Source organism: Coturnix japonica, chromosome 24 (assembly GCF_054131305.1).
Source record: "Coturnix japonica strain WE chromosome 24, WE-NBRP24, whole genome shotgun sequence".
NCBI lineage: Eukaryota > Metazoa > Chordata > Aves > Galliformes > Phasianidae > Coturnix > Coturnix japonica.
Genome location: NC_140686.1, coordinates 4,709,718 through 4,727,500, shown reverse-complemented (window position 1 = coordinate 4,727,500; position 17,783 = coordinate 4,709,718). Strand labels below are relative to the sequence as shown.

General features: G+C 47.5%; 1 protein-coding gene and 2 long non-coding RNA genes across 5 annotated transcripts in view; 2 read left to right on the top strand and 1 right to left on the bottom strand.

Annotated features, from left to right (window-relative positions):
• The window catches only part of LOC146757117 (uncharacterized), a 5,326-nt gene extending 2,547 nt beyond the window's left edge, over positions 1-2,779 (bottom strand). For 2 of the 3 annotated variants that reach the window (XM_085523466.1, XM_085523465.1), the window contains exons 1-2: positions 1,091-1,759; positions 137-384 (exon numbers count right to left, since the gene is read on the bottom strand). In XM_085523466.1, the coding sequence (XP_085379592.1) occupies positions 137-384; positions 1,091-1,753 (911 nt within the window). In that variant the 5' untranslated portion in view covers positions 1,754-1,759. Of the gene's footprint in view, positions 1-136; positions 385-1,090; positions 1,760-2,584 lie in introns of those variants that run through there. The other variant, XM_085523467.1, reaches the window with a different exon arrangement.
• A 205-nt stretch (positions 2,780-2,984) lies between these two features.
• Positions 2,985-5,507, top strand: LOC146757116 (uncharacterized). The gene is made up of 2 exons (XR_014937038.1): positions 2,985-3,038; positions 3,434-5,507. It is a non-coding gene; the product is annotated as an uncharacterized LOC146757116 (long non-coding RNA).
• A 2,580-nt stretch (positions 5,508-8,087) lies between these two features.
• On the top strand, positions 8,088-17,458 carry LOC146757115 (uncharacterized). Its single transcript, XR_014937036.1, has 3 exons — positions 8,088-14,235; positions 14,425-14,551; positions 16,529-17,458. It is a non-coding gene; the product is annotated as an uncharacterized LOC146757115 (long non-coding RNA).
• The last annotated feature ends 325 nt before the right edge of the window (positions 17,459-17,783 follow it).

The following is a 17,783-nucleotide window of genomic DNA, read 5'->3' as shown; positions in this document are numbered from 1 at the left end:
ATGAGAGCCCATAGGGGATAGTGAGACCCCACAGGGGACAGTGAGACCACACAGGGGACAGTGAGACCCCATAGGGGACAGCGAGACCCCATAAGTGCCAATGGGACCCTAACCCTAACCCCCCCCCAGCACTCACTTGAGGTTGGACAGCTCGAGGATCAGCCCCCCCAGCACCGCAGACGCATCCTCACGTGGTGCCACCTCATTCCTGGGGGTCAAAGGGGGTGAAAATGGCACCAATCCGGGGCTTTTTAAGCCCAAAATGAGCTCTGGGTTCTGGTGGGGGGAAGGGGGGTCCGACCTGGGGGTGCAGCTGGGTGAGGCCGGGTCCCCATCGGCGTCCACAGGGCACAGAGGGGCTGCAGGCTGGGAGGGGGTGGGGGGCTGGGGGGGAAATGGGGTGAAATGGGGGCAACTGGGGCAACAGGGGATGAACTGGGGGGAACTGGGATGAACTGGGGTGAATGGGGGTGAATGGGGGGGGATTGGGGGATATGAGAGTGACTTGGGGGGGGACTGGGGTGAATGGGGGTGAATTGGGGGGCATTGGGGGGATCTAAGAGTGACTTGGGGGGGAATTGGTGTGACTTGGGATGATTTGGGGGTGAATGGGGGGGAACTGGGCTGAACTGGGGCACCAAGGGCTGAACTGGGGGGAACTGGGATGAAATGGGGTGAACTGGGGGGGACTGGGGGGATCTGAGAGTGACTTGGGGGGGGAACTGAGATGATTTGGGGTGAATGGGGGCAAATTGAGGGGGACTGGGGGATATGAGAGTGACCTGAAGGGGGACTGGGATGAATTGGGGTGAATGGGGGCAAATTGGGGAGGATTGGGGGATCTGAGGGTGACTTAGGGGGGGACTGGGATGAATTTGGGTGATTTGGGGGTGAATGGCGGAGAACTGGGGTGAACTGGGGTAAGTTGGAGTGATTTGGGGTGAACTGGGGTAAAATGGGGCAATCTAGAGTGGAATGGGGGGTAAACTGGGGTGAACTGGAGCTCTATGGGGTGAAGTGGGACAATGTGGGTTGCAGTGGAGTGCTATGGGGCTGTTCCCTATGGGTTCTCATAGTACTCTGGCATTACCTGCAGCAGCTTGGTGTCCCCCCCTGGCACCCCACTGTGCTCTGGTGCTGAGATGTGGGGCAGCCCCACAGTGCCAGCCCCATAGCGCTCCTCACGCTCTGCCCCACAAGTGGGCTCCGCTTTGGCTGCCCACTCCCCCTCCAATGGCTCTTTGGTGGCCTCAATGCATTCTGTGCCCCCATCAGTGTCACTATGGGGCTGTGGGGAGCTGTGGGGTGCTATGGGGCTGTGGGTCACTATGGGGCTGCAGGTCTCCCATATCAGGGCTGTTCTGGTCTTCCTGCTGCTCGCAGCCATCCATCCCATCCTGGAACAACCCCCCCCATAACCTGTGTGCTCCTTACCCCATAGCTGTGGGGAGCTGGGGGGTGGGGAGTCCAGAGCGTCGCCTCCAATCATGGCCCCCATACTGATGTCCTCCATATTGGTGTCCCCCCCATTTATGTCTCCCCCATTGCTGTCCCCCATATTGCTGTCTCCCCCCTTGGTGTCCCCCATATTAGTGTCCCCTCCACTTACATACCCCTCATTGCTGCCCCCTCTATTGGTGTCCCCCCCATTTCTGTCCCTCTCCTTGATGTCCCCTCCATTGATGTCCCCCTCATTGGTGTCCCCCATATTGCTGCCCCCTCCATTGGTTTCCTCTTCCTCGGTGCCCCCCATATTAGTATCCCCCCCCTTGGTGTCCCCTCTATTGATGTCCTCCCCCTTGGTATCCACTCCATTAGTGTCTGCCATATTGGTGTCCACCATACTGGTGTCCCCTTCCTTGCTGTCCCTCCCCTTGGTGTCCCTGTCCCCTCCATTTTTGTCCCCTCCATTGGTGTCCACCATATTGGTGTCTGCCATATTGGTGTTTGCCATATTGGTGTCCCCCCCCTTGGTGTCCCCTCTATTGTTGTCCTCCCCATTGGTGCCCCATCCAATCATGTCCCCCCCCTTGCTGTCCGCCATATTGGTGTCCCCTCCATTGTTTTCCCCCTCATTGGTGTCCCCTCTATTAGTATACCCTCCATTGATGTCCCCCCCCTTGCTGTCCCCCATATTAGTGTCCCCCCCATTAGTGTCCTCCATATTGCTGTCCACCATATTGCTGCCCACCATATTGCTGTCCCCCATATTGGTGTCCCCTCCATTTGTGCCCCCTCCATTGATGTCCTCCCCCTTGCTGTCCACCATATTGTTGTCCCCACTATAGTCGTTCCCCCCCCTTGTTGTCTCCCCTCAGTCCTGCCCTGACTTTGACATTGGGGCCATCATGGTGGTCAACACCTGCAAGAGGAACAGCAGCTGCTTGGACGCCATTTTGTGGCCATTTTGAGGCCCTTTGGAAACCATTTTGTGACCATTTGGTGGCCATTTTGAGGCCATTTTGCGGCTGCTTGGAGGCCATTTGGTGGCCATTTTGAGACCGCTTGGAGGCCCATTGGAGGACATTTTGAGACCATTTTAAGCCCATTTTTTGGCCATTTTGAGGCCATTTTAAGTCATTACCTGTCACCTGGCTGCTCCTCCTTTTGCCCATGGCGCCGCTCACCTGAGGGGAACACACGCCCATTGAGCATCATTTCCTCACTATTTCCCCTCAAATCCCCCCTGGCCGCCCGGTCTCTCTCACTCCACGTCCCAGAATAACACCGTTATCCCGCTATAACGAGGCCCAATGGCGCCCATCCCGCCCCAAGGCCCTACCAGGCCCCGCCGCCATTTTGCTTCACCTCAGCTCCCGCCCAACGCCTTCCCGCCTTTTTCACACCGCGCGCTCTGCGCCTGCGCCGCGCGGGGGACGCTGGGAGTTGCAGTCCCCGGAGAGACGTAACGCGGCGCAGCGCGGGGGATGCTGGGAGTTGCAGTTCGCGGCGCGCCGTAAAGCGCAGCGGGGTGCGGCGCTTTTGCGACAGCGTCGCCGTAAAGTGCGGAGGTGTTGGCAGCCCCGTAGGAGGAAGCGGTGAGTGGGGACGGACCGGGACCGGGGGGGTCCGATGGGGGGGGATCGAACGGCGGGGTCCAATAGGGGGGGGATAGACCGGGGGGGTCCAGTAGGGGGGATCTAATGGGGTGGGGGTCCGATGGGGGGGGTTCAGTGGGGGAGGGGGGGGGGGTACAACGGGGGGATCCAATGGAGGGCGGGGGGATTCAATGGGGGGGGGGGATACAATGGGGGGGGATCCGATGGGGGGTGTACAACCGGGGGGGTCTGTGCTCTGTCTCAGGCATACAAGCCTGTTGGAAGGAGTGCATTGAGGCTGCAGCGCCCAGATGATAAACCTGAGTTTGCTGTCACCAGCAACCAAGCTTACGGTTAATTTCTGAAACAAGATTAGTGATAGTATTTCCACGCAGCTGGCACAGAAGCTTCTTGGATTACAGTGCTGACAACACACATTCACCAGAGCCAGCAATGACAAAAAAATTTCCCACTCCCACCAGAACTTGAAGGACAGAGACCAATTTAGGTTTCTTCACTCTCACGAAGGGGAGTAAGTAAGAAGTTTCACTCAGTAATTCAACCTTACAGAGGCTACTTAGTAATTCTGTGAATTTAAGGAATTATAAAATGATGGATAAAAATCAGAAGTATTTTGTATTTAAATATATGTATACATTATACAGTTATTCTAATGCGACATCAAATGATTACTATTTTGCCCACAGATGTGAGAACTGTTAAGAGAAAATATACTTGCTTTTAACCACTGTAGATCACCCATGGCACATACCTAAGGACAACATAACAGCTGAAAGCAGTAACTGGGAGAAACACTGTACAAAGTATACAGATTGGGCTGCACGTGCGTCAAGTGATTTATTAACACAACGAGGTTGGGGGGGAAGAAGAATTAAGTTTGATACCTGTTGTCTTCATTTCTCCTCTTCAATAACAGCTTTGGCTTCTGCCTCTTTTATCTATCCAGACATACAAAGTGATAAGTAACTGTTGTAAAAGCAGGTAAAACTATTATCTTACAGAGCCATAATTTATAGAACAGTTCTCAGAAAAGCGAGCAAAACCTTCACCAAGTGAGCTGTGAGCTTACTCAGATTCTAAAACATTCTGTGAAAAACCTCTATCAATTCATGTTTGAAAAACATGGAACATAAGAGACGCTACCATGTTATAAAACTAAACTTCTGACTAACTGGAAAATTCAAATGACAAATATAAAACCTGGGGAAAATATAAATATATATATTCATTAATACCAGGGAAAATTCCTTAATAAAGTCACTCTCTAAGCTTTCAGTAACTCAATCCTCAATTCAGCACACTGTACACTGATGGGTAAATCCTTATATATGTATGTAATTTACACTCACACACTTCATTCCAAGTAGTTAAATATGCCCTGACTGCTAGAGCAAAAGGAAATCTCCACTTTTGTACCAAATGACATATTGGATAATGCATACTCATATTGTTCGACTGCTCTTGTCGTAATGGAAACTGTCAATGCAATTACATTTGCTTCACCATCAGAAAGTTTTATGAAAAATAAAACCTGGAACTACAACTGATCACTCTACAGAACTGTTACATAGCATTCAAGACAGCAAATTAAATGCCAGAAACTTAACCAGTTCATGCACCACTTCCTCATGTTTCCATAAAAGGCCTAGAAAAACAATGTGGATATTCTGTCTCTTTAGGTGAGATTATGCAGCAGTTTCTTTACTTCAAACAAAATTATTGGAGAGCATCCGTGTTTACAATGGGCTGAAAAGCACATGCAGTTGCTGAAAGCTCTCTGTAATTGTGGCAGTCACCTAATACTGTGCGACAGGAACACACAAGATAACACTTTGCTAACCTTCAAAGTAAAAGTAAGGCCTAAATGAAGTGCTTCTATAGCTCTCACTAGCAGTAATGATTTTATTATCATTGATTAGCACTTCTTGGCTGAAGAGGAAATCTCCAGTTCCAATGTACATTAAAAATAAAGAGGTAATAGAGCATTACCTTAACACAGTGTTTCATCAAGTGAGTTGACACTATCTACAAGTAGTGCAATTCTCAGCAATAAGCCAGATTCAGTAGTCCAAAAATTAAATGTGCAATTAAACTGTACGCTGAGTTACACTGCATTTCTTGCTATTACTGTCTTGAAAAAATAACGATCTGCCTGTTTTTTCCAACTTTTCTCAAGGCAATGAAGACAACATAACTAAAATGGATACACCACCTCAGACGCCTTCCGTTTCATTTCCTTGCATAACACATCACACTCCAGTGAAACTTGGCCTTCTTGTATCTTGCTGCACTGTACTTCCTGTTAAGTATAAATTGAATTGTTTGTAATTCATTTCCCTATATAAAAATTTAATTATAACGTTCATTTGGTTGGGAAAATTGTAAAACAATTTTATTCGGTATATTTACAGAATGAAGCTAATAAATAAATATTATTTGAAACTGTAACTGTATTCAAGCATCCTTTTCTATTTTCCTTCTTTCTGATAAGCTAAACTGAAACAAGGATAAATCAAATGGTTCAGTTTAATTTTTCTTGTCTTTTTTTTCACTTATTTATTTAAGACAAAGCAATATAACTTTTTTTTGAATTTTTGTTGTTGCTTATGGCTTTTGAGGTGGTTGCCCTAAATAAAAAAAAGAACCACAAGCAGTTGTTTCCTTCAGTAAACACCAACTCTCGCAACGATCATCTCTTTTACATGAATTAGCTGTTTACTGTCTGGCACAGCCTCAAGAGCACAAGTGAAGTATGACATATGGGACTACATCTCTTCTCTTTGTCTGGAGGAAAAAAGGAATTGGTCGTTCTATCAAAGAAGGAATTCAGTTTTGTCTGGCACAACTGATCACCTGCAAATCTACTTGAACTCTGCCTCATTGTTAAAAGATGGGTTAGATGCTCATGATTAAGCCTTGCACATGCTGAAGTCAGGCATGCTTCCATTAATAATGTCAAAGCCTGAACAGCTACATACCACCAGAGCACAGCACAGGAATATACTTAATGCAATACCAAAAATCGTATTTGCTTATTGAGTTCATACACAGCTCACATTCAGTGGGATGCAGGACAAGAATGAAGCTGACAGTTTCAGCTGCTTCTCAACCCCTCCAGTGCAAACACAACATAAACTCATGGGAAGCAGTTCTATGAGTGGCAAAACAACAGCCCCAAGAGCTAAGAGAACAGAAGCAATCCAACCAGTTCTGCCAGATAAGTGCTGTAGTGGGAAGGGAGGTGGTTTTGTCCATTTATTTTTTGCAAATGTTGAGGTGCTAAAATATAATGTGTTTATCCCCTTAGATCTTTTTCACTGTAAATATTCTGTTGTTAATAGCTAGTAAACTAAAGGCTGAAAAGAACAGGCTTTATATTTGTCATAGCAAGCCCATTAAAAGAAAGCAGTATAACCCACAACTCTGAAAACAATCAAACAGAAATCTTCATGAGCGTTTTCCACTTTGGGAATGCATTTAAATCCTAACATTATGCCTGGTGATGACAAAAACCGTCAACATTTATGGATGCTTAATCATTGATTAATTAACCATTAATCAAAAAGACAAACATCTCAAAGCTTCAGGAGAATACTGTATTCCATTGAACCTAAACTGCACTATGCCGAACGTGGTGGAGTTACAGAATACACTGATTTTTAATAAACATTAGTTTTCCTGAGCTCTTCTGGTAAACCAAGCTCAGATTCTGACACTGAAAAGGAAATTCTCATAAAAATTAACCTGGTATTTACTTTTGGGCTGCTAAGATAACATAAAAACATTTCAGATTTGGTGTTGGGGGGAGAATTCTATTTAGGCATGAAGAAATTAAGAAGAACAGAGAGTACTTCTGAGGTTATCAGAACAGGACTAGGGAAAGCAGGAGGAACAGAAAAACAAGGACAGGAACTACATGAAGCAGGACTGTGCTAACACATTTCAAGAAAATTACTAAGACAGAACTAGAAACACAGGAAGAGAAGAGAATGTATTTTTATGTAACTAATTACACTACAAAGTTTTGCATGTAGATGTAACAAGATATATCCATATCTACAGGAATGAGAAGAGTTAACCAAAAGCCTTATCCAACGAAAACAGACCCTGCTGTCCTGAGTCTTCTGTTCACATCCCACTGAATTCAATTCTAAAAAGGCCCTGCTCTACAAACGATGCAATTCTGAATTGCAGACTTGAATTCAGTAGTACTACTGGATGGATTTTAAACCTCAGACTGAGTCTTGGGAATACATCCAGAAAAATCTCAACAGTTAACATTAATCAAAATCAAAGAAGAGATATGGAAAAAATCTTTGAAGAGAACCTGAAGTACAGGAACACACAGTTCATGTTAAGAGATTAGAAGTACTCCTGAAAATAAAGAGGAGGAAGCGTTGCAGCAAATAAAACCAAAGGAACAGAGAAGGAAATGGAAGGACAAAAGTTAAGAGGTAAACAGTGAAATAATTCCCCTGCCGGGAAGAGAACTTTCAGACATCCAGGTGAGAAGATTGTGACAGATGGATTCATTTACTCAAGTAAGACAAATAAAGAGGATGTGCAAAACAAAGACATCACAAAGACAAGGGCAGAAAGCAGAAGATGCAAGTAGACACACAGCAAAGAGTCCAGAATTTCTATTGGGGTTTCATGGATTTGTTAACATAACCTTGTCTGAAAAACAGAGACTCTTGGGAAGCAGGCAGGAATACTCTCAGTTTTGCAAGTTACTCAAAACCAGGAAAGTCTATCTAGTAAAAGACTGGACACTTCTGAAACCAGAAAATAATGCAACACAGGTTTTGAATCTATGTCTATTCAGTTGAGGCAGAATTCAGGCAAGGTGAGACAACAGATCTCAGACTAGAGGACTCCACAGGCAAAGCAGCACAACGGAACAGAAAGCAAACAGTGCAGAAGGACAAGCTGAATCAAATTACTTCTGAGTGCCAACTACGTACAAAGTACAAGACAAAAGTACAAAGACAAAAAAGTACAGAGACAAAGTACAAGGCCAAAACAGAGTAAAAAAACAATAAACAATTTCAGGATTAAGTATTTTCAACCCTTTGAAATTATGCACAAGCCTTTTCTTTACAGCTGGGAAGCAGAATTTCTGAGAAATTCTGAAGTGTTTAACAGTGGAAACACTTTCCAAAATATTCCTGACTATTCACGTTTTTCCTCTTTGTAAATTTCCTAATTCTACAGTAAGGAAACAGAGTGAAGAAAGGGCTGTCACCCTTGCCACAACTAATGACAACTAAAGAACAAAGGCACAATAGTAAGTAATACATAGATTTCTGAAAACACACAAGCAGCACAGAATAACAGCACTGGGAGGGACTAGGAACAAGTCATTTTGCCCGTCCCTCATGTCTTACAGCAATAAAATCCATAACTAGACTAACCCCAATATATGTCTAAGCTGTTACTGATGAAAATTCTGTAGCTTTTCCAACCTATTCTTCCCAAGCTCTACAAGCTTTACTACTCAAAGGCAGTAACTAACACGAATCTTCCTAACTGATACAACCACTAGTTCATAGCCTGTTTGCCATATAACAAGTTTACTATTCTTCTTTACAGCAACCCTTCATATAGTCACATACAACAAAGCAATTAGCTCCTTTGTCTTAAGCTTCAAGCTACTCAATATGTTTCACTAGCACAGTCAGTCATTAAGAATTCATTTTACTTAGGTCCCATGCAGTTTTTTTTGTTTCTCTTTTCTTGTTTCCTAAAACTGTTGTGCAGACACTGATCACTGACCCTGCGCAAGAAAAATCACAAATACACTCCTCTGTATTTGTCCCAACAAAGAGTATCCTGTTGAGAAAGTCTGTTCAAGATCAGTTTTCAATCAGTTTTTCAGATCAAAGGACATACTCTTCCTCATTCAACCTCAGCAGCTTCAAGCTTCAGCTTTCAAGCCATGAATGAAGTATTCACTGATACTGTCCTGGAGTCCTTAACCCTCATAGAATAAAAAAATCATTACGGTTGGAAATACCTCTAAGAACAAGTCCAACCATCAACCTATCACCACCACGTTTGCAGCGTTTGAGGCACGGACTCAGATGTGAACGATCCAAATCGTTTATTACAAGTTCTCACATCCCTTATAGACCTTCACAAGTTGTTATTTTCTAACTTTCCCGTCCGCCCTTACAACTTTCCCAACCACCTTTACATGTCAACAGAGCATTCTACAGAACCCTTTTCAACTGTCCATGCAGGCACGTATCCAATCAGAGCTGTGAGACCCTTCTTCTCCTTGCAGAGGTGTCCTTGGTTCTCATGCTGTTTATCTTGCTCCACAGCTGCTGCTCTGAACAGCTTTTCTTGTATTCCCACAAGTACCAGTGCAGCCACCGCCCTCAGGCACCCTGGCCATCCCTTACTCACTTCCTTGGCAATTTGCAGCTCAGGGGTTTGGCAGATGACTTTTTTCCTGGCAGTTCTTAAGGTTCAAAGTCCAGCTGTAATCTCATTTCCCAAATATGTCACTTCCTGTTGAGTTATTTGTGCTTTCTGTAAACCAAGAAACTCAGCAAACTCTCAGTCTATTGTACACAGTCCTTTTGTTGCTGTGGCAGCCACGTGCTGCAGTAAAGTTCCACCCTAGGATGGAGGATCCCAGATCTCAGGCTCATGAGTTGACCATCATTCAGCTGTTCTCACAACCCTGGGTAACACTGTCCAGGTTAACTGAGACTCTTCTCCCCATATCAGGGCTTTCCTTTTCAAAGGCAAATAACCTTAGGCTTCCTTTGGCCAAACCAGGCAGAAGAGACATCCCTCAAATCCAGAAGGTAAACTTAATCTTTTTGTTCCTTAACTTGGTTAATAAAGTGCACGGATTTGCCACCACTGAGTGTATCCATTCAACTATTCTAGTACTTGCCCTCAAGTCTTGTACCAAACTACAGCACTTGCTATCAAAATTGGAATCCAAACTCCAAAAAGTTACCTATTATTTCTTTTATCCTTCTACAGTCCCATACCCTCAAAGGGCACCGCTTTACCCTGACTAGGCAAGCTCTTGCTTTTAACTTCTATTTAGGGCTTCATTTTTGGCCCTGATGCCCACACCACTAAGTGTATCATATTTGAGATTGCTGTAACTCCTGGGGGTACAACATTGTTTTGCCCAGTTTGTGTTAAAGCCAGAGTTACAGTTTTTAATCAGTCAATATCATTGCACTCTTAGCTCCAGTTTTATTCAATTTCTTGCCAGAGTAACCTGGCAGGTACAAGATTTTCTGTATTCCTGCTTGTTTTCTTAGCTTATGTTTAATTAATCCAAAAAAGGAAACCTTTTCCCGTTGGGCAGTAGCATCTACTACTGTTACAAAACCATCTATGGGTAGTAAGAAGCACCCATATCCACCAGAAAATGAACCTCAATATCCTGCTTTCCTAAATGCAATTTCCCACTGCAGTTTGCACACTGCTTTTCTTCCAGTGAGGTCACTCCCAAGTACACTGCCCGGTGCAACTCAAGGGTAGGTATGGCCAGCCATACGGACCACAAACCCACACAGAACCGCAAGGTATCGCTGCACAGAAGACTTATTAGGACCCTTAGACAAGGATCTGGGGAAAGTCGTATTCTTACAGCAGCTTCTGGGTAAAGCTCCTAGCCACAGCTCGGTTCCATTGCAAGAGTTCTGTTCAACACAGAATGTCCTCTGGTGCTGTACCGGAGATTGCCTCTTGCTGGGACATACTCGTGGGGGAGAGGAGTGAAAGGAACGCCAGGACAGCAAGGGAGGGATGCCTGATGACAAGGGTGTGCGAATGTCCCCACCGAAGGAAGAAAAGAGAGCCGGCAGAAAGCGATGCTTCATTAGCGTAACAAAACACAGCCCCCATTCCTCCCTCCCTCCTCCCCTGCACCCCTTCCCATCGCCATCCCCCGGGGGCAGATGTGCCATGAAAACGAGCTCTGGGCGTGATCGTTGTGGGAATTCCTGCCTTCCTGAGCCTGTGCGGAAGAGGCGAGAGCCTGGCTGGAAGCCATCCGGGCAGCACCGCGGTGGCAGGAGGTGCACCAAGGCCGTCCTGCGGCCAGCTCCGGGCTGAGGGCACTCGGCGTCCTCTGCTCTACGCGACTCCGAGGAGCCCGGCTACCTGCACCAGAGCTGGGAGCAGCCTGCTCCGCACCCAAGGTAGGTGCCCTTCGTGGCTCGTGCAGAGGAGCGCACGCTTCCTGCCCCCTGCCAGCAGCACCGGGAGAGGAGCGGGGAGCGGCCCCGGACGGGGCGGAACCCGCACTGCCGTACCCCAGGCGGGACCCTGGTCCCGGCTCCAGCTCCCGCTCAGCGCAGCAGGTTTGCTGGCCCAGACGGGCTGCAACCAGGGCGGCAGTTCATGCAGCCCGGGCTGGGCTCCGAGGGGCACGGGAACGGGCTGGGAGCTGGGACAGTGAGGAAGGGAGCAGAGGAGGTCAGCGTGCTCTGCTGCCCGGTTGGATCTCTGTAACACAGCGCAGCTGGGGCTGCAGTTCTTCCTCTGGGCCACGGGAGACACGAGACGGCCTCGCTCTGCAGCTGTGCACGCGTGGATTGACGGAAGCTTTAAACCCCCCGATGCCTCCTTTGGAGTGTCTTAATGTGAAGCCTCCAAGTGGAAATTTGCACTCGCCCTGCTCCTCCTCCCCGGCAGCCCCCAGCTTCTCTTCGGGGACCCTGCGGGCAACACGTGCCTCTGGCGACCCTTGAAATGGCGTTACCTTTTGTTTGCTGAGCGCTTGCCTGATGGCTCAGCTGGGGTTGTGCAAAGCCCTGGCAAGGCTTTTGTTCAGGCTGTCCCGGCAGCTGCAGATGCCTTGAGCACACAGCTGCGGGCCCTGAGCACGTTCAGCATCTGCAGCAGCTCCGGCACTGGGCTCTGGAACAGACGATGAGAAGCTGGCAGCCTGTGGGCTGACTGGAGCACGCGTTGAGAACACGGCCGAGCAGCAGCAGGTCAGTAAAGCACAGCCCAGGTGCCTTCTGCAAAGGGCACGCGTTGCTGAGAACGTCCCCTGGCAGTGAGCGCAGTCTGCGTGCTCGGCTGAAGAGGGAGGGAGGAATGAATTTATTGATATCATGCAGGTGTCCTGGAGTGCTCTAACAACTGCTTAACAAGGCTGTTGTAACCACGTGGTTGTTTATTGCCTTAATTGTTCTGTTTAGCACTGCTGCTATTCGATAAGTTGCCTTCACGGTTCAGTTAAAATTCCCAGCACAGCATCGGCTGGTGGTGGCTGTGACCGTCACAGGCTGGTTTGGCTGCAGTGCTGTCAGATACTCTCTCTTCTCAGGAGATGGAAAAATAATCTCCATGTGGTTGGATGTTTTGTTGATTTATTGTTGTGTTTAAGTAAGCCATCCTATTTATTTGAGAAGTGTGAACCATCCAGTTGACTCCTCGCCGTTTTGCACTTCCTTACCCGAGGAATGTGAGCCATCACCACTTTTAGGTAACATCAGCAGTAGGTGGTTTTGAGAACTACATCAGTCACCTTTACAGAGTACTTTTCCCAACCCTTTTCTGAGGGCTTGCTTGATTTCAGCAAGCCCAGGGCTACTTCCACTCCTGAGAGGATGTACGGACATCTGCCAGAGGATTTAATCCATTTGCCACCAGGTGTTCCCTCACGGATCTGTGGAGGTGGTGCTCCAGCAGGCTTGCTGTGTTTGAGTGTTGGGGGCTGCATTCACGGTGTTCTTCCATGAACCAGGTGCTTTTCTGCACCTCCTGCTGGATGGTTGGATGGCCATACCATTTTCTAACAGTATTTCTGTTAGGGCAGGCAATAAGCCGTCATTCTGCTGCCTCTGTTTGCCTTAACTGTGTAGAGGCAGTGCCTTTAATTAGTGCTATGGGTGCAGTTTTGCATCTGTTTGGAGCCAAACCCTACAGGTGGAGGATGTGTGGCCTAAAGGATTGTAGGCGACTCGGGGAGGTCTTCGTTTATTGTGTGAATAAGCATTACCTGCACAACTTGCACCACGTAGTGCAGCAGAAATATTGTGGAATATCAGTCGCTTTTGATTCTGGGAGGACCGGTGCAGTTCTCTTTTGCTTCATATGTCACTTCCAAACCCGACACGATGCTGATAACACCTTTCCCATTTTGCATCCTATTACTGCCCCCAGTGACCTCTGCTTTCTGCTCAACTACAGCAGTTGCCACGAGAACATTCACAGAAGAATTTGGGACGTGCTTCATGTCTCTTGTCATCGGTTTGTTTCCCTTCTTGCCATCCTGCAGACTTTGCCCATTGGTCACAAGTGGATCCAAACACAGCATACACTCCTAAGGGAGAAGCAGGACTATATTTGTTGATATAATAGGGATATGCTGTAGTGATTTAACAGTGACACAGCAGGATCGGAGGTGGCTGGATACACTTGGTTATTTACTGCATGGAGGGTAGGGTTACGCACACACCTACAGGAGGCCCTCCCATTGAGTCACGAGGCTCAGAGTAGTTCCCCTTTTTTTCTCATGTCTTCAGACCACAGAGGTAAGGAGCTAGGATGTGGCTGGATCCTCTCCTAGTCCCAAGCTTGGTCAAGGCTTTGTGTGGAAGGAATCATACGTGCACAGTCCCTCTAAGACAGAACCTTAGAGAATACATGAAAGCTCCAAAGTAACCATGGGTGTCTTACAGAAGATCTGTATTGAGAAGGAGTCTTGATGTCAAGCTGCAAGGGATCTCTGTGCAGGTGTGAGCTGCAGAAACAGCCCTGCTCGAGGGCAGGTCCTGTGGTGCAGCCCGCTGCTGTGCAGCAGAGCTGGAGGGGCACTTGGGCTGCTCCCTCTTTTGGGGTAAGATGACTGCCTCCTTGCCGTGCTTTGTCTTAAGTCCCCTCTCAGTCTCAGCTGTTGAACTAAGTGTCAGCTACCAGTTGTTTCAGCCTCCCAGTCTGAGACAGCTTTGTGACGGTTCATCTCTTTGAGCCAGACTGTTTCCTGTGCTGCAGCTCATTGTCTTCCTCTGCAAGGCTGGGCAGTGCCCTGCAGAAGGGCTGAGCTGGAACTGGGACTGCTGCATTCCCTCACAGCTCCCCTGCCATTTCTCTTCTCTCTGCAGGCTCCAGTTCAACTTCTGCCTTCCAGCCGTGATCATCCCAGCCTGCAGGAGAGCAGCAAATGGCCGCAGCACATCCAGTTGAGGTAGGGGTTGGGGAAGCAGGCAGGAGAGGCCAAGGGGCCAGGGATGTGAATGCAGGGGTAGAGGGAGGTGCCCTCAGCCAGCGTGTGTGTTCTGGGGACAGAAAAGCAGCTGGGGTGTGAGGTTCTGTCCTGTGCGAGCTGCTTGCCTGGGCCTTGGCTGTTCCCAGCAAGGAGCCTCTTTGCTTGCAGGAGCCCGTGAGCTTTGAGGAGGTGGCCGTGTATTTCAGCAGGGAGGAGTGGGCGCTGCTGGACCCTGTGCAACGAGAGCTCTACCGGGACGTGATGTTGGAGACATACCAGTGTGTGGCCTCGCTGGGTGAGAGCTTGTTTGCCTTTCCTCCTCGTTAGGGCACCTTTGGCTGTGCAGAATGAGCCTCTGCAAGCCGGGCCTTGAATAAACACCATGCAGCTACATATTGACTCACACCACAGTGCCAGCAAGAAAGGAGATACTGAAAAGCATGAGTTTCAGAAGGGATTAGTATGCACGGCACTCTGATCAAAGCCACAGAGTCAGTGCTGGCAAGCAGGCATCAGCCAGGAGGGAGAAAACCATCCCTTGTGTTGTGTGTTGCTTGGTGCCACCAGCTCCAGCTCACAGATGAATCCCTGGTTACTGCTATGGAATTGAGGATTTTCCATGCAATTGCCATCAACATTTTGATGCCTTGACCACTAGTAGACTGTAAGAAAACAAATAAGCTGTTGTAAAGTTAATTTGAAAGAAAAAATATCCCTTCACAATGTTCAGAGATGTCAAAACATTCTTTGCTCCAAGGGAAGCTGTAGGCACAGTGTCATTTAGACCTAAATGGTGGTTTCTCCTTGGGGAGGGGCACAGAGTGGAACTGTTGAACAGGCACTGTGCCAGCATGAGGGAAATGCTCTCTTGTTCCCTGTTTCTCTCCCTGAAGCTCCACTTCCAGCCCCCATCATTTGAGAATGATGACTGCTTTGTTTGATGTGTAGTTTCTGGCCCTCATTCGTCCTATTAATGCGATAGAACTGACAAACTTGTTTGTGTTTAGGTTGTTTGTATGCTCTATTTCTTATTTTCTCCGTATATGCACTGTCCCCATGATTTCCTGTGCATGTGATTAATTCACATGACAATAAACAGAAGAGACACTCTCCATTTCTTAGGAATGATGCTTAGGTTCACGTACAGATGAGCTTCTTAGTTTTAGAGGCTTCAGGCTTTGGAGACTACCTTGGTTTGAACAGCAGAAGGCATCAGTGTTCACTTCTCAGCAGCACCAATCTACAAACCTGAGTAATAGCTGCTTGTTGCTCTGTTTCTGCAGAGCCTCGCAGCTCCCCATGCACTGATTACAGCCTTTGGAAAGGCAGCCAACTCACTTTCCTTGGGAAGCCACACAGATGTGAACCGTAATAGCCCATTGACTTTAGAGATGATTGAACAGGACTCTTTGATTAAAGGATACTGTCAGATGCGTGTCTGCCCCTCTATTATCTGGTGCTCTGTGTTGGAAGCTTGAAGCTAGCACATCTTGCTCTGCTGTTTTCTGTGTGTCCTTTTCCAGTTGGCAAGCTCTGACTGCTAGAACCCAAGATGCTAAAGCAATATTTAGACTCAAATGCATTTAATGAAAGGAGGCAATCTGTGTGTGTGCGCTTTCTCCAATGAGACTGGCACTGTTCCCTCATGTCTTTACCAGATAACTAGACTTTATTTCCCGTGGCTGAAATATGATCTGTCATCTGCCCTGAAGGAAACAAGCTTTATAGCTTAGGATTCCTTGTTAGTCCAGGTGAAGAAAGCTTTGCCTTCGGTGCCCTGCCTGGATTTTGGTCTTGGTGTAAAGGCTCTGACTGTGACATTCTGACTGCTGTTTTGAGGCTTACCTTTTGTCTCGCACGTGATAAGGATGAAAATTTAGCAGAAATACCTTTTCAGTGGTTCAATACATGCTGGTGATTCTGTGATATCTTTTTCTGGTGTGAGTAATTGTTGTTTAGTGTTGGTTTTTGTCCTGCTGTTAAAATGGGGGTGTTTTTTCTCTACAAAGCCTGATTTAGGCACTTAAGCTTATAACAACCTCTGTGGTAACAGGCTGTGTGTGGATTCACACTCATCCAGAAACACATGCAGAGGAAGCAGGGATGGTGCTGCTCAAGTCTTACTAAATGTAGGCTCAGCCTGATATAGATGCATTCCAGCGGAGATACCCAGCACTTACGTACTTTTGCTTTCACATAAATGCCCGAAATGAGCTGGGCATCAGCACGTTGTTAGAAAGCTCCCTGACTGTTTCCCAATTGATTCTTGTAGGACTTGGAGGGCTTTGAGTCTAAGACCTGGGAGATGGTGAAGAAACCCAAGGCAAGTGCTGCTCAGCTGAGCAAGAAAGCCAAGGAAAGCAAAAAGAAGCGATAAGGGCTTGAGCAGGAAGGCACAAAGGACAGCAGAATCGCCTGGAATGCTTCCTCAGAAGTGCACCAAAGGCAACGGACTGCGTGGTCTGTTTTTCAGGCATGGCTGTGCTTTCCCTTTCGTGGACTGCGGATTGGAACTAAGGAAGCTGGAAGAGAAGGGCTTCCAATGAATTAGCAGCAAAGAGGACTTCACCTATTTGGGACTTGATATATGGCAAGAGCTGAAGACACTGCATTCCTTTAGGCTCTGTCTCTTCAGGGCCAGGGACGGTCTAGTGTTAGCCTGAAATATGGCTAGAAGGGTCTGGAGAGAGGTGGTGTCGTAGCCACAGAGCCTCTGTAAGGCATCTGGAGCTTCCTGATGCCAGCTCACTGCTTGGTTTGTTTGATCACAAATGAGTCAACGGGAGGAGAACCTGATGTGTTAGGTGCCCCAGAGCTTACAGTGGCTTTGAAGAAAAGGGTTCTGTGGTGGGGCTGCAAGTCTGCCATCCTTTTGCATACACAGACTGCCATCCTCAATTGACAAATGCATTGTGAGCCCAGGTCCAGCAGCAGTGCTGTGCTGTGTCTGTTCTCTACCAGAAGACTAGCAGCACATTTGCTGGAACCATCAGTGTGAGAAGGACCGCGTTTGCTTCTCCCCCTTGCTGTTGGTGGATGAGTCAGGTGGGCAGCATGAGGAGAACAGAACAAAGCATGCGAGACAAAAGCACTCCGAAGTTGCTTGGAGATCTCAGGACAAAGAAACATGACAAAAATATCTGACACCAATTACATATAATCTTTGTTTCCAGTTAAAACAAAAGTAACTTTTTAAAAGTCATGCTGCCTCTTTCTGTTTACTATGAAAGCTTCTTGAGCTCTGTAGAAACACAGGGACATCCATGGCCTGTTCACGAGAGTGACGCGTTTAGGGGAGGCCTTTCAGCTCCTTCGATCTGTGTGAGGGTGGTTGGCTCAAACTTTCAGGCATGCGTGAGTCTGTGCTTGACTTGGAAGCAGCAAAATGTCTGCCAGAACACCTCCACCTTCCTGGAAAGAGGAAACGGTGCAATGTCTTAATTAATTTGCCTCTCATGAGGGATGTTGGCTCCAAGAGCCCCCACGGAGGTAGCAAAATAAAGGCAGTGTTTGTTAATAGGATCGGG